General features: G+C 53.4%; 1 protein-coding gene across 10 annotated transcripts in view; it reads right to left on the bottom strand.

Annotated features, from left to right (window-relative positions):
• The window catches only part of MIER2 (MIER family member 2), a 35,134-nt gene extending 8,309 nt beyond the window's left edge, over positions 1-26,825 (bottom strand). For 2 of the 10 annotated variants that reach the window (XM_033199665.1, XM_033199666.1), the window contains exons 1-7: positions 21,999-22,017; positions 17,621-17,711; positions 15,951-16,093; positions 10,172-10,297; positions 9,404-9,527; positions 8,773-8,864; positions 8,197-8,266 (exon numbers count right to left, since the gene is read on the bottom strand). In XM_033199665.1, the coding sequence (XP_033055556.1) occupies positions 8,197-8,266; positions 8,773-8,864; positions 9,404-9,527; positions 10,172-10,297; positions 15,951-16,093; positions 17,621-17,711; positions 21,999-22,016 (664 nt within the window). In that variant the 5' untranslated portion in view covers position 22,017. The other 8 variants (XM_033199670.1, XM_033199671.1, XM_033199672.1 and 5 more) reach the window with 8 other exon arrangements.

The raw sequence follows: 26,825 nt of genomic DNA, 5'->3' as shown, positions 1-26,825 counted from the left end.
TATTTTTAGTAGTGACAGGGTTTCACCACGTTGGCCAGGATGGTCTCAAACTCCTGACCTCAGGCAGTCTGCCCACTTCGGCCTCCCAAAGTGCTGGGATTACAGGCATGAGCCACTGCGCCCAGCCGATATGTAGAATTAATAATAGCACAAAACTTGGGGGACAGGTAAACTGAGTTTAACTGTTTCGTGCATTGTAGAGGAAATGGAATGTACTTATTTAAAGCTGTGAGGCCCCGTGTGGTGGCTCATGCCTGTAATGTCAGCACTTTGGGAGGCTGAGGTCACTGGAGGTCAGGAGTTCAAGATCAGCATGGCCAACACAGTGAAACCTCATCTCTACTAAAAATACAAAAATTAGCTGGGTGGCGGGCACGGTGGCTCAAGCCTGTAATCCCAGCACTTTGGGAGGCCGAGACGGGCGGATCACGAGGTCAGGAGATCGAGACCATCCTGGCTAATACGGTGAAACCCTGTCTCTACTTAAAAAATACAAAAAACTAGCCGGGCGAGGTGGCGGGCGCCTGTAGTCCCAGCTACTCGGGAGGCTGAGGCAGGAGAATGGCGTGAACCCGGGAGGCGGAGCTTGCAGTGAGCTGAGATCCGGCCACTGCACTCCAGCCTGGGTGGCAGAGCAAGACTCCGTCTCAAAAAAAAAAAAAAAAAAATTAGCTGGGCATGATGGCACATGCCTGTAATCTCAGATACTTGGGAGGCTGAAGCAGGAGAATCGCTTGAGCCCAGGAGGCGGAGGTTGCAGTGAGTCAAGATCACACCACTGCACTCCAGCCTGGGCAACAGAGCAAGACTCCACCTCAAAAAAAAAGTAGACTGTGATAAGTCAATAATTCATATTGTAACCTCTAGGATAAGCACTAAAACTAAAACTTATAAGCTGAAACAGGAGGACAAAATAAAGCTATGTAATCCAAAAGAAGATATAAAAAAATTAAAAAACAAAGAACAGGCCAGGTGCAGTGGCTCACGCCTGTAATCCCAGCACATTGGGACCGAGGTGGGCAGGTCACTTGAGGTCTAGAGATTGAGACCAGCCTGGCCAACATGGTGAAACGCCATATCTACTAAAAATACAAAAATTAGCTGGGCGTGGTGGCGGGCGCCCGTAACCGCAGCTACTTGGGAGGCTGAGGTGGAAGAATTGCTTGAACCAGGGAGGTGGCGGCTGCAGTGAGTGGAGATTACGCCACTGCACTCCAGAGACTCCGCCTCAAAAAACAAGATCTAAACATATGCCATTTGCAGAAAATACACTTCAAATATAGGAATCTAGAATGGTAAAACGAATGGGAAAAAACCACACACACACTAAACCAACAAAAAGCTACCGTGGTCACACTGAAGGCAGATAAAGCACTTATTTTTGGTAAGAAGCATCACTACAGAGACATGTCACAATCATAAAAGACACAATTCAACACGAAGACAAAGCCATCTTAATGTGTGTATGCACCTAATAACAAAGCTGCAAAGTGAAGTAAAAATGGACAGAATTAAAAAGGGGAAATAGACGATCCACAACCAGAGGTCACTAACAATCTTTCTGTAAATAGAACAAGCAGCCAAAAAAACCAAGTGAGAATACAGATGATGTGAACAATTACCCAATGGATCCATGGGAAATATGCGGAAAACTGCACCCAACAACTGCACAACGCACGTTCCTTCCAGACACGTAAAGCATTTTCCAAGACAGATCAAATACTGGTCACAAAGCAAGGTGTAATCAATTTCAAAGAACTGAAATCACAGAGTATGTTTTCTGACCACAGTGCAATTCAATTAAAAATCAGTAAAAGAGCCTGGGGCAGTGGCTCACGCCTGTAATCCCAGCACTTTGGGAGGCCGAGGCAGGTGGATCACCTGAGGTCTGGAGTTCGAGACCAGGCTGGCCAACATAGTGAAACCCCATCTCTACTAAAAATACAAAAATTAGCCGGGCGCAGTGGCAGGTGCCTGTAATCCCAGCTACTCAGGAGGCTGTGGCAGGAGAATTGCTTGAATCCGGGAGGCGGAGTTTCCTGTGAGTCAAAATTGCACCACTGCACTCCAGCCTGGGCAACAGAGTGAGACCCTGTCACACAAAAAAAGTAAAAACCAGAAATCCAGCAATAGAGAGACATGAACAAGGCTAAAGTTAGTTCTTTGTAAAGAGTAATACAATTGATAAAACTCTTCTTGTGTTTTTGTTTTTTTCTGAGATGGAATCTCGCTCTGTCGCCCAGGCTGGAGTGCAATGGCGTGATCTCGGCTCACTGCAACCTCCGCCTCCGGGTTCAAGTGATTCTCCTGCCTCAGCCTCCTGAGTAGCTGGGATTACAGGTGCACACTAATTTTTGTATTTTTACAAAATTTTTACATGCTCAGCTGATTTTTGTATTTTTAGTAGAGACAGGGTTTCACCATCTTGGTCAGGCTGTTCTCGAACTCCTGACCTCGTGATCCACCCGCCTCAGCCTCCCAAAGTGCTGGGATTACAGGCGTGGGCCACCACTCCCAGCCTCTTACATCTTAAAGAAAAATTCCTCCAGAGGTTAGGAAAAAGGCACACTTCCAAACACATTCATGAAAGCGGCATAACTCTGGTACCAAAACCAGACACGGACAAATAAAAATAAAAGGACAGGCCAGTACCTCCATGAACATACATGCAAAAATCATAAATGTGAGCACATCACACTGAGGAAGGAAGGCATTCAATACCTATGTGCTGATTTCCGTTAATCCAGGTGCTCACGGCGAGCATGTCATCACTGCCCCAGGGAAATACAGCATTTTCATCCACCGGTCAATACATAAACTCGTTTCCGACGTCCACTCGAAGGTGCCTAGTGCAGGCTGGGTGCAGGGGCTCATGACAGTAACCCCAGCACTCCGGGGGGCCGAGGCGGAAAAATCACTTGGGGCCAGGAGTTTGAGACCAGCCTGGGCAACAAGATGAAACCTGGTCTCTACACAATACACACACACAAACTTGTCTGGTGTGTGGTGGCGCAAATCTGTCGCCCCAGCTACTCAGGAGACTGCAGCACGAGAATCACTTGAGCCTGGGAACAGAGGCTGCAGTGAGCCAAGATCGCACCAGGGCACTCCAGCCTGGGTGACAGAGCAAGACTCTGTCTAAAAAATAAATAGATGAGGCCGGGCGCGGTGGCTCAAGCCTGTAATCCCAGCACTTTGGGAGGCCGAGACGGGCGGATCACGAGGTCAGAAGATCAAGACCATCCTGGCTAACATGGTGAAACCCCGTCTCTACTAAAAATACAAAAAAAACTAGCCGGGCGACGTGGCGGGCGCCTGTAGTCCCAGCTACTCGGGAGGCTGAGGCAGGAGAATGGCGTGAACCCGGGAGGCGGAGCTTGCAGTGAGCTGAGATCCGGCCACTGCACTCCAGCCTGGGCGGCAGAGCGAGACTCCGTCTCAAAAAAAAAAAAAAAATAAATAAATAAATAAATAAATAGATGAATAAATAAATTAAATTTTAAAAATAGATAAATAACATTTAAATTAAAAAAAGATACATAAATAACATTTAAATTTTAAAAGCTGTGTTATTGCAGGGGTTCCCAACCCCCAGACCACAGACCACTACTGGTCCACAGCCTGGTAGGAACTGGCCGTACAGCAGGAGGCAAGCAGCAGGCAAGCAGGTGAGCAGCGGGCGAGCCAGCATCACTGCCTGACCTCCACCTCCTGTCGGATCAGTGGCATTAGATCCTCATAGGAGCGCAAATCCCACTGAGAACTGCACACGCCAGGGACGCAGGCTGCACACTCCTTATGAGAATCTAATGCCTCATGATCGGAACTGGAACGGCTTCCTCCTGAAACCACGCCCCCTACTCCACCATCCGCGGAAAAACCGTCCTCCACGAAACCAGTCCCTGGTGCCAAACAAGGATGGGGGCCACCGTCTCACTGCATCTACCTGACGGATTCACTCACGCTGAATTCGCGGCCAGCAGTAGCAGAGCTCACGCCTGAGTGGAGTTCCTCGAATTTTCTCTGAAAGGCGCATCGTAGCCTTCTTCCTCTTAGGAACACCAGACAGAACGTCGGCACCACATTTAGGTGCCATGTTAAACCGTAAATTCGCCCACAGAAAGCACAACGATGTGGAAAATGGCATTAAGCACACGGCAGGAAAGGCGCTTGCTCACGGTAAAAGAGCTGAGAGACAAGACAGGGCAGCACCTCGTTCCACCTCGGCTGGAAATGCACTCAGGTAACTCACCTTCACTGCCACTCTACACACATCTGCCGGCACCTGACCACGAAGGTGTTGCGAGTTTGGAGGTTTCAAATACATTTTAGCAAGTTGGCAGTTCCCCAGTACAGAATCGGCAAATAATGAGGACTGAGTGCACGCGATCCACAAACACAAGAGAGAACACTTCATGGCCAGGCAGCGCATTTATTCCACCGTGCAGTTAATTTAACGTTTGAAAATCAATGTATGGGCCAGGCACGGTGGCTCACGCCTGTAATCCCAGCACTTTGGGAGGCTGAGGTGGGTGCGTCACCTGAGGTCGGGAGTTTGAGACCAGCTTGGCTAACATGGTGAAACCCCATCTCTGCTAAAAATACAAAAATTAGCCAGGCGTGGTGGCTGGCACCTGTAATTCCAGTTACTCGGGAGGCTGAGGCAGGAGAACTGCTTGAGCCCAGGAGGCACAGGTTGCAGTGAGCTGAGATTGCACCACTGCACTCCAGCCTGGGCAACCGAGCAAGACTCCACCTCAAAAAAAAAAAAAGATTAACACTTGTCGGTTGCCAAAAAAATAAGTTTTAATCTTAAAACTTACACAGATATGTGGCCGGGCGCGGTGGCTCATGCCTGTAATCCCAGCACTTTGGGAGGCCAAGGCAGGAGGATCACCTGAGGTCAGGAGTTCGAGACCAGCCTGACCAACATGGAGAAACCCCATCTCTACTAAAAATACAAAATTAGACGAGTGTGGTGGTGCATGCCTGTAATACCAGCTACTCAGGAGACTGAGGCAGGAGAATCGCTTAAACCTGGGAGACGGAGGTTGCAGTGAGCTCAGATCACACCACTGCACTCCAGCTGGGGCAACAAGAGCGAAACTCTGCCTCAAAAAAATAAATAAATAAGTAACTGATATAGATATGCAATGAAAACTTACAAAGTTGGAAGACCTGCACCACCTCGGACTTCCTTGTAACCTGTAATAACCGAGACGATGGCGACGACTCGGGGTGAGACAAGAAACGCCTTACAGGCACCTGATTTATCACAAACGCATCACTGCAACTCAGTGGCGGAGAGAATGGACTTTTGTTGTTTTTATTTTTGAGACGGAGTCTTGCTCTGTCGCTCCAGCTGGAGTTCAGTGGTGTGACCTCAGTCCACCGCAACATCCGCCTCCCAGGTTCAAGCGATTCTCCTGTCTCAGCTTCCTAAGTAGCTGGGATTACAGGTGTGCATCACCACTCCCAGCTAATTTTTGTATTTTTAGTAGAGACAAGGTTTTGCCATGTTGGCCAGGCTGGTTTCAAACTCCAGACCTCGGGTGATCCACACGCCTCAGCCTCCGAAAGTGCCGGGATTACAGGCGTGAGGGCCCCTTGCCCAGCCATGGTCTTTTCAATATACAGTGCTAGAGCAACTGCACAGCCACATGGAAAAAAATACCTAACCCTAACCCATACTTCACACCACCTCATGCCGCACGCCAAAATTTATTTACTTTTTATTTTTTTGAGACAGTCTCGCTCTGTGGCCCAGGCTGGAGTGCCGTGGTGCAATCTCAGTTCACTGTAACCACTGCCTCGCAGTTCAAGAAATTCTCCTACCTCAGTCTCCCAATGGGATTACAGGCGCCTGCCACTACGCCCGGCTAATTTTTGTATTTTCAGTAGAGACAGGGTTTCACCACGTTGGCCAGGCTGGTCTCAATCTGCTGACCTCAAGCAATCTTCCTGCCTTGGCCTCCCAAAGTGCTGGAATTACACGTGTGAGCCACGCGCCCGGCCACCATGCACCAAAATTTAAACTAAGTTGGATTACAGCTTTAAATGTGAAAGGAAAAACAATCAATCTTCTAGAAGGAAACATGGAAGAATATTGTCAAGAGCCTGAGGATAAGCAAACACTCCTTAAATAGGACACACATTATTATTCAAATAAAGATTGGTAAGTTGGACGATATTAAAAGTAAAGACATCACTGAGAGTCAATGGGCAAGCCCCAAGCCGGAGAACACAGGAGCAGTGCCCCCCAAGACTGGCTTCCAGAACATGTGAACGACTACAAATCCGAAAGAGAAGAACACACCAAAACGGGGGAAAGCTTTGAGCACAGAAAGAGAGAATATCCAAACGGCCAGGACACCGGCGGGAAATGCCAATTAAAGCCACAATGGAACAAGAGTCCGTATCCACCAGGAGGGCTGAAACTCAGGCAAATTCACCCTCGGCGGCAAACACCGAGGATGTGGAGCGACTCCCACAAATCACCAGTGAGAAACTCAAGCGTGACCTTAAGCACACACCCACCACGCAACTCCCCGCTGTCCGTCAAGTACCGAGTGTCTGTGTCCACTAACGACGCACACGAGGGCGTTCACAGCCCACAACTGAATCAACGACGACCGCAGCCCACGGCAGAAAGCGTGGGTAAATGTGGTATCCAAACCAAGGACCACGATGCCACACACACGACACACACAACCACGGCACCCAAACCAAGGATCACGATGCCACACACACAACACACAACCACGGCACCCAAACCAAGGACCACAAGGCACTACACAAGACACAACCACGCAGACGACTCGAATGACAGACATCATCACAACGCAATACACAAGACACACACAACCACGGCACCCAAACCAAGGACCAGGAGGCAATACACAAGACACACACAGTCACGCAGGCGACTCGCATGACACAGGCGTTATACCGAGTGGGAAGGGCCAGCTGGCATCCCACGGGACGAAGAAGTTCTGGCTGCTCCGGACAGGGCACCCTCACAGGGGGGTGAGTCAGAGTGGGGAAAGGGCCCTGATGACAGACTCCAAGGCCAGGGACTCTGGGTGAGGGTCCCATGTGTCCCCTCTGACCCTGCCTTCTGGACGTCCCAGCAGCTTGGCTGCGCCCTCCTGGCTCCATCCTCTTCTCACACAGGGCACCTCCCACGAGCCCCAGGAGGATGGCTTCTCTTCACGGAGGGTCCCTGTCTCCCTGGACTCGGCACTCCTGCTGCACCTGCCTATCCCTTCCCACCGCCCGTCTCAACCACTGAATCACCTTGGAGAAGGTTCCTGAGCTAGGAGCACCGGCCCAGGGCCTGCGAGGGCTCCAGGACAAGACAAACGAGACCCAAGTCAATGGGCACGTGACCCATGCCTTGAAGGGGCAAGAGCGGCTCGGTTCTTTTTTTTTTTTTTTTGAGACGGAGTCTCGCTCTGTCGCCCAGGCTGGAGTGCAGTGGCGGGATCTCAGCTCACTGCAAGCTCCGCCTCCTGGGTTTACGCCATTCTCCTGCCTCAGCCTCCCGAGTAGCTGGGACTACAGGTGCCCGCCATCTCGCCCGGCTAATTTTTTGTATTTTTTTAGTAGAGACGGGGTTTCACCGTGTTAGCCAGGATGGTCTCGATCTCCTGACCTCGTGATCCGCCCGTCTCGGCCTCCCAAAGTGCTGGGATTACAGGCTTGAGCCACCGCGCCCGGCCAGAGCGGCTCGGTTCTGAACTCTAGTGGGAAAGAGACAAAGATCAAGTCCAGGAAAGGGAGTGCCCTGAAGAGGAGCGGAGCAGGCAGGGGTGTACCGCAACACCTGGCAGGTCTCTCTGGAGAACTGTCTAACCTGGCACAGAGCCATCGAACGCAGCAGCCCTGGCTGGGGGGAGATGGCTGGAGTCAAGGGCGGGGCAGGGCTGGCTCAGGGGCAGGATGGGCTGCTGAGGGTCTGGCGCTGCAGGGTGACAGAAGCAAACTCTGAGGGAGGGACCGAGCTGGGCAGGGGCAGAGGCAGCGACAGGCCCACTGCAGCCAAGAGAGCCTCCCACCTCCTCCAGCCACAGGCTCAGCTGCCCCAGTGAGCGATGCAGGGCGGGGACCTGACAAGACTGTTCGAGGATCTGACGTCCAGCCAGGCCACTCCCCGGCAGAAGTGGGTTTCGCCTCCTCTCCCCAGGCCCTACTTACTCTTCTCACAGTGCCGGTTCAAGTGCAGGTTGCTGAGGTCAGCTTGGAACTGAGGTCCCACCATGATCTCCTGCAAAGCAAGGGCCTGGGAATCAGGACACTGAGGAGCATGCAAGCCAGGCGGGAGGCTGGCTGCAGCGTGCTGTGGTGGGTTTAGGTGGAGGGGCCACTGCCCAGACCCCAGACCCATCTGTGCAGTCTACCTGCTGATGCCCAGTTCTGGGGTCTGAGGGTGGGAGGCAGAGGCCTGGGTATGTGAGGAGGCTGTGTCCTGACGCCCGGCCTGGCAGAGACCCAGACAGGATGTCGGAGGACAATCACTCTGGGTCAGCAGCAGGGACCCAGGCTCCAGTCCAAAGCACCTGTGGCCGGTCCCAGCCCACCCAGGGGTTGAGCAGCACATCCTCTGAGAAGAGGCACAAACCCAGGGAGAGGGCCCAGCAGGACCCAGCTTCGGTTACTGTGGCTGGGACGGCAGGCTGGGGACACGGCAGAGCCACGGCTGGGATGCCAGGCTGGGGACACAGAACAGCCACGGCCGGGATGCCAGGTTGGAGACAGGGAAGAGCCACGCACCTTCTTACATTTGTTGGCAGGAAGAGAGTCCTCCTCGGTGTCGGAGGAGGCAGAAGAGCCAGGCTCTTTGTCTTCATCAGCCAGGAAATGAGCTTTGGGAAAACAGAGGCAGGTCCCCCAGGGTCCTGCAGCCCGTATAACCCCGCCTCTGGGCAAAGACCCTCCACTCCCTCTCTCCATCCACCTGATCCCCAGGCCGTGACCCTCTCCCTGGCCAGACACTGGATACACAGATGAGCACAGGACCCAGGACCCAGGATGCACCTTTGAAGAAAGAGGCTTTCCCTTCTAGGCGGCTGCTGCACCGCTGGGCCCCGAGCCCTCAGTTCCCAGGAAAGCCAGCACAGAGGCTTGTGAGGGAGGACGGTTCTGGGGATGCTGTCCCTGGATCTGCTAGGGGAACCAACACGTTCCCTGATTGTTTACACCGAATCGCTCCGGGAGTCCAGGCTCACTGGCCAGCGTAGGGGGTAACAAAGCGCCCCCAAGGCTACTGACACTTCCCACCAGGCAGATGCCCTCATCTGTGAGGCGCTCTTGGCCTGTGTCAGCCCAAGGACCCTTCATGAAGCATCACGACTGCCTGGCAGCGGGCCTGGCTGCGGCGGAGGATGGGGACAGAGTCACCTACATCCACTCCGGTGAGGGAAGAGGTCGGAGGCCTCGTGGGAGGTCACAGACGGGGTGAGGTCGTCAGCAGATGACTGTGTCTCTTCCTCTTCTTCCCCTGAAAGCAAATCCTTTGCTATTTGTTCCTTTAAAAAAAAAAAACAAAAGTAAAGAACATTTTCAGTTTAACAATCTCGCAATATCACTAACGATAACAACAATGAAGACGCTGGGAACGCCTGAGGCTCACGCGGGCCGCGGTTCCGTTCTGCAGATAAGGAACGGAGGTGGAGGTGGGGATGCCGCCGAGGGCGCACAGCATCGGGGGAGCAGGGACGGGACGGGGACACGTGCGAGCCCACACCCAGTCACCAGAGCCGGGGACAGTGAGAGCTGCCACGGGGCATGTGCCCAGAATGCGTGGCTCTTTCTCTGTCTGTGCATTTGGTTTTAACCTTCCGCAATGCAGCCCTCCCGTGCTCCCAACACCCAACCCTCAACCTGTGACCTCTGGGTATGGAATGGCAGAAAGACTAGTCCTGGGCAGGCCCCGACGTGCCCCTCCACCCACCCAAGCCAGAATGACTTGTGGCCCGGGGTTGAGGCTAGGGTCCAGCCCCATGCCCATGGCCATTCCAGCCCCGGGGGAGGGGTCACAGGTAGCTACATTCTACTTGTTCTGGAGGCCTTTGTGCCTCCTCCCACTGAACACCCCCCCCCCTGCAGAGAGGCAGCCCCAGGCCCCCCCACCTTCTGCTGGGGGCCAGTTCCGGGAAGGGCACTCACTCACCTTGTCCAGGGTCATGTCCAGGAGGTCAGGGGCCACGTCACCACCCTCACTCTCCCGGTCTGAAATGGGGTCTGATGCCTCGTAGCCATAGAGTGCAAGCAGCTCATCGAAGGGCATGTCGTTGCTCTGAGTTGGGGAAGGGAACAGGGTCCCATCAGGAGGGAATGCTCTGGGGTTCTTGTCCCCGTCCTCTTACCTGAGCCTTGTTGACCACAACCAGGGCCACTCTGTCACACCCACAGCAACTCCCCACATGGCAGCACTCTCCAGCCAGACCTCAGGCCCAGTCTTTCATCCAAGAGCTCCTTCACAATCCCTCAGAGAGGCACCAGAGCCTAAGGGTCACCGGCCAGGGAAGAGGGCACCACCCTGCCCACAATGCCTCCTTGCACAGGGTGAATTACAGGAATACAAGGATGGTGCGACACCTGGCAATTTACTGTTGTAACTCCACACCAATATATCAAAAGTGAAAAAAGGTATCTGAAAAGGCATTTGGTAAAATCCAACATCTATTCCTGATTTAAAAAAAAAAAAAGAACCCTCCGAAAACTACATAAATAGGCCAGACACAGTGGCTCACACCTGTAATCCCAGTATTTTGGGACGCCAAGGCAGGCGGATCACTTAAGGCCAGGAGTTCAAGACCAGCCTGGGGGACGTGGCAAAACCGTCTCTACTAAAAATACAAAAATTAGCTGTGCTTGGTGGCGCCTGCCTGTAGTCTCAACTACTTGGGAGGCTGAAGCATGAGAATCACTTGTACTCGGAAGGTGGAGGGTGTAGTGAGCCAAGATCACACCACTGCACTCCAGCCTGGGTGGTAAAGTGAGAATCTGTCTCAAAATAAAAAATAAAAAAGAAGAAACACTGTTGTGATGCTCTGAGCCAACACAACATGACAAGAAGTAGCAAAATAAGGTGTGTAATTCCTGGAAAGGAAGAGATACAAACTATCAAAGTCATTCTCTCCACCCTTGCTTTCAAATCCTTCTGTCCTCCCTCGTGTGAGCCTCTACTCTACAGAGGCTAGTCCTGCCGACTCAGACTCTACCCTGACCCCTGTGGGTCACACATTCAGCTTCCAACTTCCTGAACACTCCCTCTCATTCTCTCAAGATGTCAGCACTGGCCTCCCCTTCACCCCAGCTCCTGCCCAGACTCATCCTGGGGGCTTCAAGTCCACACAGAAATCTCCTGGCCTGGCCGGCCGCGGTGGCTCAAGCCTGTAATCCCAGCACTTTGGGAGGCCGAGGCGGACAGATCACAAGCTGAGGAGATCGAGACCCTCCTGACTAACACTGTGAAACCCCGTCTCTACTAAAAATACAAAAAATTAGCTGGGCGAGGTGGCGGTGCCTGTAGTCCCAGCTACTCAGGAGACTGAGGCAGGAGAATGGCGTAAACCCGGGAGGCGGAGCTTGCAGTGAGCTGAGATCCGGCCACTGCACTCCAGCCTGGGCGACAGAGCGAGACTCCGTCTCAAAAAAAAAAAAAAAGAAAGAAAAGAAAAGAAACAAACTTCCCAGCCGAGTCCCAGCCCTTCCCCCGGTGGAGCATCTGTGCCGAGTCCCCTTTTGGTCTCCCACAGGACCCCGTGCACAGAACAGATTCTGTATGCTCATGACCTTCAGGATTGTGCAGGTGGGAAGGCTGACACAGTGGTCCAGAGGCCCTTGGGTGGCCTGGACCTCTCCAGAGTAGCCCGAGGTGAAGCCCCTTTCCTAAGAACACTCAGCCGTGATTTCCGTTTTTGGCTTCATTGGTGCCTGCACTGATGGTGCAGCATCAAGAGCCGGGAAGGGGCCAGTGCCCTGTGGAAGCCGCGGCCGGTGCTCCCCCTGCTCACAAGTCACTGCTGTCACATTCCTCACAGACCAAAAGCAAACACCCCAGCTTCACTTCAGAAGATGCTGGATGGACAGCCGGGCACGGCGGCTCAAGTCTGTCATCCCAGCACTTTGGGAGGCCGAGGCAGGTGGATCACAAGATCAGGAGTTCGAGACCAGCCTGGTCAACATGGAGAAACCCTGTCTCTACCACAAATACAAAAATTAGCCAGGCATGGTGGTGGGTTCCCATAATCCCAGCTACTCGGAAGGCTGAGGGAGGAGAATCACTTGAATCTGGGAAGCAGAGTTTGTAGTGAGCCGAGATCACGCCACTGCACTCCAACCTGGGTGACGAGAGCAAGACTCCATCTCAAAAAACAATAAAAGAAGGTGCTGGACAAAGTGAGCATTTTGTTAGGTCTCATCCTGCGCAGATGCTTCCACGTGCTGTGAGGGTGTGGGAAGCATGCAGCATGCACCTGCTGCATACCAAAGTGAGGTGGTTCCTTCCAGGAGCCACATGCATGGAATGAGGGGTGAGGCAAAGAGGCTGTTCCTGGTCGTTTCACCTCAAAGAATGCTGGCCAACCACGGTCGCTTAGACGGGCACCTGGAGGCACTGCCTTGTATGCAAGCCAGGGGGCTGTTACCTCAAAGGAAACAGCTGACCGTAACTGCTGCAGGTAAAACTCAAGATTTTGAAAAACTTAGGTTTGACAACATGAACTTGCCAACTTTCCAATATTTAAAAAACTTGTGATAAGGCTGGTGGTGGTATTAACCGTTACCGTCAACCTTAACCCCCCAACATGACTATATTTGGAGACAGGGCCTTTACAGAGGTAATCAAGGTTTGACAAGGCCATGAGGGTGGGGCCCTGATCCAACAGGATGAGTGTCCTTTTAAGAAAAACACCAGAGGGCTCCCTCTTGTTCTCTGTCCACCCTGTGAGGACACAGAGCCAGCAAGAGCCAGCACCAGAACCCACTCAGTCAGACCCTGGTCACGGACTTTTCTGCCTCTTGAACGATGAGGTTCACTGATACGGTCTCAGATTCCACAACTACTCTCTACAAAACTCCCAATTGATGAGTTCGGCTGTAGCATCAAAGAAGAATACCCACAATTATCTGAAAAGCTGTTAAATACTCTGACCTTTTTCAACAACAGATCTGAGGCTACATTTGTACTTCAACCATAACAGCCTATCACAACAGATTAACGTCTCCCTTAAAAGACAGAAACTGACCAGACATGGCTCCTGCCTGTAATCCAAGCATTCTGGGAGGCTGAGGCGGCAGGATCACTTTGAGGTCAGGAGTTCGAGACCAGCCTGGCCAACATGGTAAAACCTCATCTCTACTAAAACTACAAGTTAGCCAGGCGTGGTGGAGGGCACCTGTAGTCCCAGTTACTCGGGAGGCTAAGGCAGGAGAATCACTTGAACCCAGGAGGTAGAGGTTGCAGTGAGCCAAGACGGCACCACTGTACTCCAGTCTGGGCAACACAGCGAGACTCTGTCTCAAATAAAAGAAAAAGACAGAAACTGGGTCAGGTACAGCGGCTCACACCTATAGGCAGAAAAACTGCTTCAGGCCAAGAGTTCAAGACCAGCCCTAGCAACACAGCAAGAACTCTACAAAAAAAATAAAATAAAAAAGTTGGTGAGGTATGGTGGCATGCAACTATAGTCCCAGCTACTCAGGAGGCTGAGGCAGGAGGATCCCTTGAGCCCAGGAGTTCGAGGCTGCCGTAAACTATGATTGCACCACTGCACTCCAACCTAGGCAACAGAGTGAGATCCTGTCTCAAAAAAATAAGTTTTTTAAAGACAGAAGCTTGGCCAGGCGCGGTGGTTCACGTCTGTAATTCAGCACTTTGGGAGGCCGAGGTGGGCGGATCATGAGGTCAAGAGTTTGGGACCAGCCTGGCCAACATGGTGAAACCCCGTCTCTACTAAAAATACAGAAATTTGCCGGGCGTGGTGGCGTACACCTGTGGTCCCAGCCACTCGGGAGGCTGAGGCAGGAGAATCGCTTGAGCCCAGGAGGTGGAGGATGCAGTGAGCCGAGATCGCACCAACTACACTCCAGCCTGGGGAACACAGCGAGACGCCAACTCATAAAACAAGGACAGAAGTTGGATTTTCACATTGGCTTCTCCGTTCAAAGACATTTGGAAAACTAAAAATTAATTCTTCTCACTCATTTTTTTCTTTTGGTACAGTTTTTTTTCATTTTCATAAAAATATTTATATTAACATGTAACTGATTTATTCACGTCATTTTAAAATGAGTTACTGAGTATTTTTACATGTCAATTTTTTTTTTTTTTGAGACAGAGTCTTGCTCTGTCCCCCAGGCTGGAGTGCAATGGCCCGATCTCGGCTCACTGCCACCTCTGCCTCCCGGGTTCAAGTGATTCTCCTGCCTCAGCCCCTTGAGTAGCTGGGATTACAGGCACCCGCCACCACAGCCACCTAATTTTTGTATTTTTAGTAGAGACAGGGTTTCACCACGTTGGCCAGGCTGGTCTTGTACTCCTGACCTGAGGTGATCCACCCGCCTCGGCCTCCCAAAGTGCTGGGATTACAGGCGTGAGACACTGCACCTGGCCTGTTACTTATTGTTTTTGGGACAAGGTCTTGCTATGTTGCCCAGGCTGGCCTCAAACTCCTAGGCTCAAGAGATCCACCCAAAGTGCTGGGATTACAGGCGTGAGCTACCACACCCAACAATTTTTGTATTTTCAGTAGAGACAGGGTTTCATCTATGTTGGCCAGGCTAGGCTCAAACGCCTGACCTCGTGATTTGCCCACCTCGGCCTCCCAAAGTGTTGGGATTACAGGCGTGAGCCACCACGTCCACTCAATTGATATGTCAGTTTTAACTTTTCATATAATAAAAAAGCAATAGATAAAGCACATTAACAAAGTCCCTCGAAACTCTCAATTTTTTTTTTTTTTTTTTGAGACAGGATCTCACTCTGTCGCCCAGGCTGGAGTGCAATGGCGTGATCTTGGCTCACTGCAACCTCCGCCTCCCAAGTTCAAGTGATTCTCCTGCCTCAGCCTCCTGAGTAACCAGGACTACAGACATGCACCACCACGCCTGGCTGATTTTGTATTCTTTTTTTTTTTTTTTGAGACGGAGTCTTGCTGTGTCGCCCAGGCTGGAGTGCAGTGGCCGGATCTCAGCTCACTGCAAGCTATGCCTCCCGGGGTTCACGCCATTCTCCCACCTCAGCCTCCCGAGTAGCTGGGAATACAGGTACCCACCACCAATCCATCCTGGCTAATACGGTGAAACCCCGTCTCTACTAAAAATACAAAAACTAGCCGGGCGAGGTGGCGGGCGCCTGTAGTCCCAGCTACTCGGGGGGTTGAGGCAGGAGAATGGCGGAAACCCGGGAGGCGGAGCTTGCAGTGAGCTGAGATCCGGCCACTGCACTCCAGTCTGGGCCACAGAGCGAGACTCCGCCTCAAAAAAAAATGAAAAAAAAAAAAAAACAGGTACCCACCACCACGCCCGGCTAATTTTGTTTTCGTATTTTTAGTAGAGACGGGGTTTCACCATGTTAGCCAGGATGGTCTCGATCTCCTGACCTTGTGATCTGCCCACCTCGGCATCCCAAAGTGCTGGGATTACAAGCGTGAGCCACTGCGCCCAGCCCGAAACTCTCAATAATTTTTAAGAGTACAAAGTGGGTTCTGAGACCAGAAGATTTGAGAGCAGTTGGCTTAATCCCTCACCACTATACTGCTCAGACAGCCCCATGAAAGACCTGGTCTCCACTGAATTTCAGCTCCTAGGACAGCATCTGGCACTTTGCAAAAAGACGTACAATTTAGCACTTACCAATGTGGAATCTGAGCTGCACAAACACTGTGAGGCTTACCCCGGAGGGCTCCACCCAACACAGGGGCGGGATCACCTTGGCCAAGTACCTGGGAGATGAAGTCCTTCTCCAGCTCCTCCTTGGGCTTCTCTGGGCACCTCGAGGCCTCCTCGCACTCTCCCCGAACACTGTAGTTCTGTGACAGGATCTCTGCGAGGTTGAACTGATGGTCTCCAGAGCCCATGGACACCACTGGGGAGAAGACAGCAGCCCAGGTGAGAACTTTGCCTCACCTGTCCCGACCATCCTGCCGAGACTACGGACGCCTGGGGTAGGAGAAGCCCGAGGGATGAGGCCCTCTGCACGCTGCCAGGATCAGCCTCCCGTGAGGGGACCCAACAGGACACCCCACGACGGATGCACACAGGAGCACGGCTGGTGAGCTGCACACAGATCCCAAGGATTTTTTTTGGGGGGCGGGGGTATCTCTTTCTGAGAGACTGCTTGTCTTCCTGAACAGAGAAGCCTGCGAGGGTTTGGGGAGCAAGTGGACTAGAAAGAGACCAACATCTGTCTCATTAGGGTGGAAGGAGCAGCAGGACTCAGTGGAGCTGGGTTCACACCGGGCTCCGTGACTCCTCAAGCGGGGTGATGCTGAACCCTCACCTGCATAGCTCAGTACAGCAACAAGGAGCATGCAGGGACAGCACCCATGGGGCCTCGACAACGCCAGTCCCTTATGCTCCGTCTGCAGGGCACATACAGCAGACATGTGAGGTACACGGCCCAACAGACGGCCGCTGTCGTCAGACCCAGGGTTTGCCCAGAACAACAGGGGTGTGTCACCGTTCCTCAGCAAGGTTAGTCTCCAATTAGGCAATCTTTTAAGCAAACAAAGGAACAGGCTGGGGCTCAATCAATCCAGACAAGGAGCAGTGTAGCCGAAGGCTGGGAGCCTGAGGGCCTGGGAGCCCAGGGCAGGAGGCCTCTAGGGCAGCCACACAGCCTGCATGGCTGGGCACACAGGTGTGCACCACACACAGCCCATGCACAGAACATGCCGCTGCGGGGCACACAGGACCCTGGGTGGCAGGCACCTCGCTGGAGTGAGGGAATGACCTGGAGCTGCCTGGCTGCGCCCGGACCCTCAGTGGCCACCGCGTCCTTGGAGGAGCCACGTGAGGGAAAACGGGGATGGCGCTGCCTTCTTCGAGGACTGGGGTGGAGACCAGTTTGATATCGGAAAGAGATGCAGCCCTACATCCGGCCCGCAGAAGGAGCCCAGCCAGGGCAAGAAAGAACAGTCACAGAGACCCCTGCCCTACAGTGCCAGCTTCTCCCCACGGGCCCAACACAGGTGGCCAGGAGGCGGGCATGGGACCTTGATGCCCACTGGGCAAGCAGCAGCACAGGACGGTGCAAGGAACCCGGGGTGCTGCCTGTCTCGCCACCCTCCACCTTCTCAGCCCCGGCTACCTCAGCAAGCCACCCCTTCCCAACACCCTGGCAAGATGAAGCAGCCCTCAGCTTGGTGCAGGTGTGTGCCTGGGACCTCTGCTGGGGGTGATGCCTGGGCTCCCAGCCCCTGCTAAAGAACAGGAAGATGGAGCCCTGACCACCCTGCCCCACAGCTCCATGTGAACGGGTGGGAGCTGGGACACCCTGGACTCTGGACGCCAGTGTGCTGGTCCACAGTTCAGCCAGACCCAGCAGGTATTCTGTCTCTCACAGCCACAAACGCCTCGGCGGACTGAGCAGGGGGAGGAGGAAGGAAGGTACCTGCTGTTGTCTGCAAGCCAGGCTCCCCGGGGCACAGGCTGTGCTCGAGGCAGGAGACCACGCGAGGACTCTGCCTCCCCAGCGAGGAGGCCTGCGAAGGAAGAGAGGCAGGGTTAGCTCGGCTGGCCCAAAACCTGCTGCTGGACATCACAGTGCGGCAGCCAACAGCAAGCGCTGGTCAGAGCCCAGTCCCCGGTGACCCAGGGAAGCGGCTTTGTCTCCGCCTCTGAGGGCTGGGGAGCACTAAGGGCAGCACACGCATGTGGCCGCCACGCGTCCCGCCTCCCACCAAGGACCACGCACGGGGTGGAGGCGTTCTCGCCCAGGGCAGGACACGCATCATGTGACACTGAAAACTGCCCTGACACAGGCCTACGGTCCTGACCCACGCTGCAACCTGGACGAAGCTCAAGCACAGCATGCGCTGGAGGGAAGCCAGACACCAGCGGCCACAGCGGAGGGTCCATTGATACAAAACATCCACAACAGGCCGACCCACGGACGGAAAGGGCAGGGAGAGAGCCAGCGGGAGCGTGACTCTGCCAACAGGGACGGGGCTTCTTCTGGGGATGACGGAATGTTTCAGAATCAGATAGAGGGGATGGCTGCAGGGCCATGAATACACTAAAAATCAATGAATTATAAACTTTAAAATGGGTATATTTTATAGTTTGTCAATCACCTCAATTTTTTTTATAAAAAGACAAACAAAACCATTATAAGTTACCATTATCACAATGTTCAATATCTTTCTTTTTTTTCTCTTTGAGACAGAGCCTTGCTCTGTCACCCAGGCTGGAGTGCTGTGGCGCCATCTCGGCTCACTGCAAGCTCCGCCTCCCGGGTTCAGGTGATTCTCCTGCCTCAGCCTCCCGAGTAGCTGGGACTACAGGTGCCCGCCACCTCGCCCGGCTAGTTTCTGTATTTTTACTAGAGACGGGGTTTCACCATGTTGCCCAGGCTGGTCTCAAACTCCTGACCTTGTGATCCACCCACTTCGGCCTCCCAAAGTGCTGGGATGACAGGTGTGAGCCACCACAAGAAGCCACGATCTCTCTCATGTACATAAACACAGAAACCCTCAACAACATACTAGCAAACTGAGCCCTACCACATCTAAAGAGGATTGTAAGCCGTGACCAAGTAAGATTCATCGCAGGGAGGCGAGGTCGATTTCACATGCACAAGTCAGTTAATTAATAACATCACATCAATAAAATAAAAACCAAAGCACAGGATCATCTGAACATACCCAATCCAACAAAACCCCACACACTTCATAATGAAAAATGCCCAACAGACAAGGGAGCTTCTCAACCTGACAAAGGGCGTCTCGGACAAACCCACACTTACCACTGCCCTCAACGGTCACAGGCTGCTTTCTCCTTCACACCACGAGCGAAACGTGTACTCTCACCTCTCACACTAAACGGAGTGCCGGAGGGGCAGTCAGCGTAAGAACATCAAATAAAAAGAATCAAGACTGGTAAGGAAGCCAGGCACGCTGGCTCACGCCTGTCATCCCAGCACTTTGGGAGGCCCAGGTGGGCAGATCACTTGAGGTCAGGAGTTCAAGACCAGCCTGGCCAACATGGTGAAACCCTGTCTCTACCAAAAACACAAAAAAATTAGCCAGGCATGGTGGCATGTGTCTCTAATCCCAGCTACTCAGGAGGCTGAGGCAGGAGAATGGCTTGAACCAGGGAGGCAGAGGTTGCAGTGAGCCGAGATCTGGCCACTGCACTCCAGCCTGGGCAACAGAGCAAGACTCCATCTCAAAAAAAGAAAAAAAAAGGCTGGGCGAGGTGGCTCACGCCTGTAATCCCAGCACTTTGGGAGGCCGGGGTAGGCAGATCACGAGGTCAACAGATGGAGATCATCCTGGCCAACAAGCTGAAACCCTGTCTCTACAAAAAATATAAAAATTAGCTGGGAGCAGTGGCAAGCACCTGTAATCACAGTTACTCGGGAGGCTGAAGCAGGAGGATCACTTGAACTCAGGAGGCAGAGGTTGCAGTGAGCCAAAATCGTGGCACTGCACTCCAGCCTGGTGACACAGCAAGACTCAGTCTCAAAAAAAAAAAAAAAAAAAAAAAAACAAAAGATTGGTAAGGAAGAAGTAAAACTATCTCTGTGCTGGTGCTGGTCACACGATCTAAAAAACTCTTCAAACTAAAGTGAGTTCAGCAAGGATGTAGAACACAAAATCAGCACATACAAATCCATTTTATTTCTATATAAAAGCAACAAATACAAAAATAACAATGCCATTTACAATAGCATCAAGAGAAGTGTGAAAGGTGTAGAGTACTCTGAGTGAGCAAAGCAGTGTTAGAAGGAAGATCTAAGGGAATGAAAAGGCATCCCACGTTCATGGCTGGGAAGACAACATTAAGACGGCAACACCCCCCACTGACTGCCACAGTCAACACCATCTCTATCAGAACCCTAGTTGCCTTCTTTGTAGAAACCCACAAGCCGACTCCAAAAAGCAAATGGAAGCTCAAGGTACCCAAAACAGCCCAAACGATCTTGACACAACGCTTCCCGATTGCAAAAACAGTGTGGTACTGCCACAAGGACAGCACAAAGACCAAAGAACTGGAACTGAGATCCAGAGACACACTCACACATTCACAGTCAACTGGATTTCAACAAGGGCATCAAACACCTCCATGGGGAGTGAACAGTCTTTAACACATGGTGCCGGGACAGCTGAATATCCACGTGCAAAAGAAAGAAGTTGGACCCCATCTCATACCATATGCAAAAATTACCTCAAAATGGATCAAAGGTCTTAAATAGAAAAGCTAAAACCATACAACTTTTAGGAGAAAATATATGGATAAATCTTTGCAACCTTTTGATTGAACCTACAAATGTAGGGGAAAAACATTGTGACCCTGGATTTGGCAATGGTTTCTTAGATGACACCAAAATCACAAGTGACCAAAAACAAACAAACAAAAAAAAACGGATAAACTTCACCAAAATTAAAAACTTTTGTGCTTCAAAGGACGCTACCAAGAAAGTGAAAGGACAACTCAGGGAATAGGAGAAAATACCTGAAAAATCATCTTTCTGATAAGGAACTTCTTCTCAGAATATATAAAAAACTTTTACAACTCAATAAGGAAAAGATAATCCCATTGAAAAATGGGCAAAGGATCTGAACAGACATTTCGCCAAAGAGAACACACAAATGGCCAATAAGCACAGGAAAAGATGCTCAAAGTAAATCAGGGAAAAGCACGCAAAATCCACACTGAGACCACTTCCTAATCAGAGAATAACTGCGCTCAAAAAGACAGATAATAACAAGTGTTGGCAAGAATGTGGACAAACTGGAACCCTCCTGTGCCTGCTGGTGAGAATGTTAAAATAATGCAGCCACTTTGCAAAACAGTCCAGCAATTCCTCCAAAAGTTAACTAGTATTTAACCATGTGGCCCAGGTCAGGGTCCTAATATCCATCAGCTGACAAAAACAAAACAAAGGTCTAGCAATCGGGCACAGGAAGGACGCACTGACAGACTACCACGTGGACGTATCTCAAAAGACTCCTGCTCCTGAAAACAGCCAGACACGAAAGGCCACGTATCGTATGACTCATTTTATCCCAAATGTCTAGAACAGGCAAATCCGTGGAGACAGAAAATGGATTCCTGGTGGAAAGGGGCTGGGGGTCGATGCAGGGTTTGGGGAGTGACCACTAAGGGGTGTGGAGTTCCTTTTGGGGTGATGAAAATGTTCTAAAATTGACTGTGATGGTGGCTGCACCACTCGGTGAATACACGAACCACCACGGAACTGGACACATTAAAATGGTGAACTGTATGGTGAACGAATTACACCTCAGTAAAGCTGTTGCCAAAAAGAGTAGATTAAAATATTTAACGAAGTTTAAAAACTCGTGTAGTAAGAATTTCAACATTTCTTCACGGGTCCTCAGAGGTGGTATAATCATTGCCTTCGTAAGAAAAACAAGGAACCAAGCTCAAAGAGAGAGAGTCCGTTACCCAAGCTCACACAGCAAGTTACGTGGTGCAGTTACAAAGTGGAGCTCAGGCCGGCGGCTGGCAAACCCTTTCCCGCCCGTCACACTGGGGAGCACAAAGGGGAACACCACTGACCCTTGAACAATGTGGGGGTTACGGGTGCCAACCCTCCACACGGGTGAAAACCCCTGCATAACTTCTGACCCCCCAAAACTTGAGGAATAGCCTCCTGTTGGTCAGGAGCATTACTGGTAACATCAACAGTTGATAACCACGTATTTCATATGTTGTATTATGTACTGTATTCTCACAAAAAAAGGAAACTACAGAAAAAGTTATGAACAAAATTGTCAGGAAGAGAAAGTATATTCCCTATTCACCAAGTGGAAGTGGACCATCCCAAACGTCTTCGTCCTCCTCATCTTCACGCTGAGCAGGCTGAGGAGGAAGAGGAGGGGTTGGTCCTGCTGTCTCGGGTGGCACAGGTGGAAGGAAATCCACATATCAGTGACCCGTGCAGTTCAAACCCGTGAGGGTCAAGGGTCAACTGTCCAGCAAAGCCACAGAAGGGAGCTGGGGCACTCACTGGGCCTGGAGTGACTCCGGCAACAAGGCCAGCAAGGACCAAGGAGAAGTGGAGAGTGACGCCACCCGTCCGACTTCAGGAAGCTGTGGAGAGTGACGCCACCCGTCCGACTTCAGGAAGCTGTGGAGAGTGACGCCACCCGTCCGACTTCAGGAAGCTGTGGAGAGTGACGCCACCCGTCCGACTTCAGGAAGCTGTGGAGAGTGACGCCACCCGTCCGACTTCAGGAAGCTGGGGAGAGTGACGCCACCCGTCCGACTTCAGGAAGCTGGGGAGAGTGACGCCACCCGTCCGACTTCAGGAAGCTGGGGAGGGTGATGCCACCCGTCCGACTTCAGGAAGCTGGGGAGGGTGACGCCACCCGTCCGACTTCAGGAAGCTGAGCTCGGTGGTGGCAGAGGGCACACAGAAGGCAGAGGGAAGGAAGGGCCAGCAGGCCCCCAGTGGGAAGGGGCCACAGGGACTGGAAGCAAGTGGCACAGAGCGCATGGCAGCTGCAGGGGCAATTCACGCCTCCTGCTGGGGTTGGTCCGGGTCCGACTGAGATGGCCTCACCTCGTTCAGGACACAGCAGGTGGCCACCGGCCCACAACCACTCTGCACAGCCACACACGGTGTGACGCCACCGTGAAAGCATCCTAAGTGACCGCTGCAATCACGCACGGTCCTCTCTAGGACCCTCTGGGTAGGGGTCGAGGACAGGCTCTCTGGGCAACAGTTCCTGCCTCAGTCAGGGGCTGGCTTTCTACTCCTGCAACCAGGAGCCTAACAAGGGGAGGGCAGGCGACCACATCCAACGAGGCCCCAGTCCGGACGGCGAGCTGGCAACAGCCCCGCAGGCTCCAGATCCACACCGAGCCCGCGGAGAGGCGGTCTGCAGGGTCTGAGGAGGATCTGGCCCTGATCTGACTTGCCATTTAACAGGAGAGCTAAGGCAGAGGGGGGCCAAGCGGGAAGCGGCTGGGAACGACAGAAAGGGCCACCGACAGGGAGGCTCTGAGCAGCCTGGGATCCCCAAGTTCATTTCCGGGTGACTCCAAGCTCCTGGAACTTAACGCGGAATACGGACTTCATGGATCTTCTTCCTCCCACTGCCCCTGCCTGGTGTCCAGGTGCAAGTCTACTCTCAAAGCGGGTTCCCAGGGACCCTATTTCACTCACTCCCAGGAAAGACAAAGTCCTCTGTTTTGTCAAAGTGGAAGCAGGAAAAAGATAGGGAGCAGGCCAAGGGTATTCCAGGCAACAAAAAAAGCGAAGGAAGCGCAAACAGCATTCTAGAAACAAGGTCCAGAGGACAACAGGCCACAGACCCAGGCGTCCACCAGGGTCTTCAGGGAGCAGAAGCAGCAGCAGCCACTCAGCATCAAGACTGCACCAGAGGCCGGGCACGGTGGCTCAAGCATGTAATCCCAGCACTTTGGGAGGCCGAGACGGGCGGATCACGAGGTCAGGAGATCGAGACCATCCTGGCGAACACGGTGAAACCCCGTCTCTACTAAAAAAATACAAAAAACTAGCCGGGCGAGGTGGCGGGCGCCTGTAGTCCCAGCTACTCGGGAGGCTGAGGCAGGAGAATGGCGTAAACCCGGGAGGCAGAGCTTGCAGTGAGCTGAGAACCGGCCACTGCACTCCAGCCCGGGCGACAGAGCGAGGCTCCGTCTCAGAAAAAAAAAAAAAAGACTGCACCAGAGGCCTGAGTGCAGAGCACAGACCAGCCCTTCTCCCAGGGCAGCCCCCAAAGGTGTAACGTGCACCAGAAAACACAAGGGGCCGCCCTTGTAAGCTTAACCCCAAATGACAGGGTGGCAGGTTCCATTCGCCAAGATGGCTGCACCTAACCCTCCCACGCCACAAGCTCTCTCCCCAGTGTGACTGGAACCTCCTTCTCCTAAGACCATGATGGACCCTCCTCCCCATCCACACCAACTCAAGTGCCAGGCCCTTGCTGGACCGCCCAGCACCCCACTCCTCCGTCTGACCAGCGTTCCCTGGGCGCCCACTCTGGGCTCAGCAAGGCAGTGGCGAGGTGGTTAACCCGAGAAACAAGTCCCACCTGCCTCCACCCACATGGCGTTGCTGGTTTTGGACACAGGTGACAAACGAGTGGACGTGTATGGCACCGAGAAGTTCAGAAAACAGGGCACAGGGTCTCTGCAACTGCGGGTCAGGGAAGGCCCGGGGGGCCTGAGTAGAGGTTGAACCATTCGTTGGCAGCGCCCAAAGGGGTAGGGTGCACCAGCAAACAGGAGCCCAGGGCCCTAGAGTCGGGGGTCAGTGGGGACCACCCCGCAGGGCTGCGGGACTCAGCAAGGAGGACCATTTTATCCCAGGGAGCATGAAAAGCCATGGATGGTTTTAGGCAAGGGCACAATGTGGTGCTCTTAGGTTTTTTAAAGATTAATCTAGTAGAGTATGAAGCATTCCCGTCTGCCACTCTGGTGCTTATGATTATTCTGGGATACTGATACATAATAAAGTAACTAGTACGGATTATGTGCTATTAAGTTACAAATGGCCATTTTTATGGGTTAAAAACAGTGGAATATCGTCAACTTCACAAGGTTCAACTTGTATGTACAAGCCATTGTGGCAGGACCTCATCAGACCTCCTAGCTCTGAAGACCGACCATTAACTTCCCATTTCAGAGATGAGGAAAAGGAAGTTCTGTGTCACTGAGCAACCTGCCCAAGACCATAGAGAACAAGTCCGGTGGTCAGAGAGGCTGCCACGGCTCCTCACGCTCAGCACCCTCAACCTTGTTGGTCCGAACCCATCCACGTCTCTCTCTGACCAGACTCTGCATCCCTGTAGCACAGGCCCCGTCAGCTCCATTCACTGCGAGATCCTCAGGCTGAGGACAGAGCGGGACCGCCTTAGAAAATCAAATCAAATTCACTTGACAGGGCACCACCCCAAACTGCAAAACAGGGTTACCAGGAGCAGCCAGACCACTAGGAGCTCAGCCCAGAGCAGGACGGAACAGCCACATGGCAGGTCTGGGGGAGGCTGGCTTGGGAGTCTGACTTGTGCCATCCCAGACACGGAGCTACCTGTGAGGCCACGTGTGTTGCCCAAATGCCACCCCACTCCCAGCAAAGATGCCAGGAGCACAACTCATTGGACCACCACATCGCTGCAGGGCCACTGGGAGACGCAGCTTCTGCCTCCAAGCCTGGAGATCAGCCACCCCCACATGGGGACTCAGTCTCTCTAAACGTCTCCTCCATAAGGACTAACTCTCGATGAAGGAACTGGCTGGTGAGATCTGGCCTAGCATCGAGACACCTACACCGTCTTTGGCACAAACACAGGGCCTGTTACTGCCCCTGAGGTCGTCACCAGGGGGAGAGAACGGCCAGGCCTGCCTTCCACAACACCCACTCGTATGGTGCCAAGACATAAACACGCAACGTGGCACCACGGCCAGGCCGCAGTTCCAATCCCGGCTGCCCATGAGGCGGCTGTGCCTGGCTGGGTGGGCACCTTTTCCTATGGGCCCCTGCGGCCCAGAGAGGATCCGTTCTTGAGTCTGCCTGCCTGTCTTAACTTCTGCACACAGAAGTCATCCACTGAGTCCCACCGACTGCGCACCTCGCAGCCGCCGCGCCTTCGCCTACGTTATCTCTTTCCATCTTCACCAGGACCCTCTAAGGTGAAAGTAGGTCCACACAGGCTCATCCACCACTCCAAAATCAAAAAAAGCTCCAAAAGCGAAAGTTTCTTCCTTCCTGGTTTGACCTGACACGAAGCTATCTGTTCTCTTATCCTAGACAGTCCTAGGTGGGTGTGATCAAACATCACCGTCCAAAATCCCACAGATCCTCAAATCGGAAAAATTCTGGATTCCAAAACATAGCTGGCCCCCGGCTTGTTTCCAGGACGAGGGAGGAGGCTCCAGAAGTAACTTCGTGCCCGGGAGAGGCTGGTCCAACTCTGCTGAGATCAGCCCCGACGCTCTCTAGGCCCCAGCGGACCCACCCACCCTGCGCCCAGTTTGTGCCAGGCAGGTCCGCGTCGAGGGTTCAAATCCCGCCTGGGGTCTGATCCAGCCCTGCCAGGGGGCTCGCGGGCGGCGGAGGCGCGGTGGGTCCACCGGGATCCCGACGAGGAGCGCGGGGCGCCTGGCGGCCCCAGCACTTGGCAAAGTTGGCAAACGCGCGGGAGGGGAGGCCTGCGCGCCGCGGGGCCGTGGCCGGGGCCGAGAGTCGGACCCTGGAGCTGGGCCGCGCGCCCACCGGACCCCAGACCCCGGCCCCGCCCCGCGTCCCTCCCCTCCCCCACTCCGGCCCCCGCCCGCCCCGCGCCGCCGCGCATGCGCACTGCAGCCCGCGATGTGGCAGCCGGGGGAGTGGGGGGGGGGCCGGGCCGGGCCGGGGGCGGCCGCCGACGGAGCCCCGCGCCCCTCCGGCCCCGGAAGGGCCAGGCGCCCCGGCCAGCCTCCGAGCTCCAGAGCGGGGCTCTCCGTCCCCGAGGCCCACTGCGACGCCGAGCCACCGCGGCGGGGGGCGCGGACGCGCGGGGGCGGGGGGCCGGCTCCCCCGGCCCGCTCACTCACCTCCGCCATGGCCGTGTGTGCGCGGGAGGCGGCGGCCGCACAGGGATCCCCGGATGCGGGGCCGC

Source organism: Trachypithecus francoisi, unplaced genomic scaffold, assembly GCF_009764315.1.
Source record: "Trachypithecus francoisi isolate TF-2019V2 unplaced genomic scaffold, Tfra_2.0 Lachesis_group5, whole genome shotgun sequence".
NCBI classification, from domain to species: Eukaryota; Metazoa; Chordata; class Mammalia; order Primates; family Cercopithecidae; genus Trachypithecus; species Trachypithecus francoisi.
Note: the sequence above shows the minus strand (reverse complement) of the source record. Positions and strands in the feature narration are given on the sequence as shown.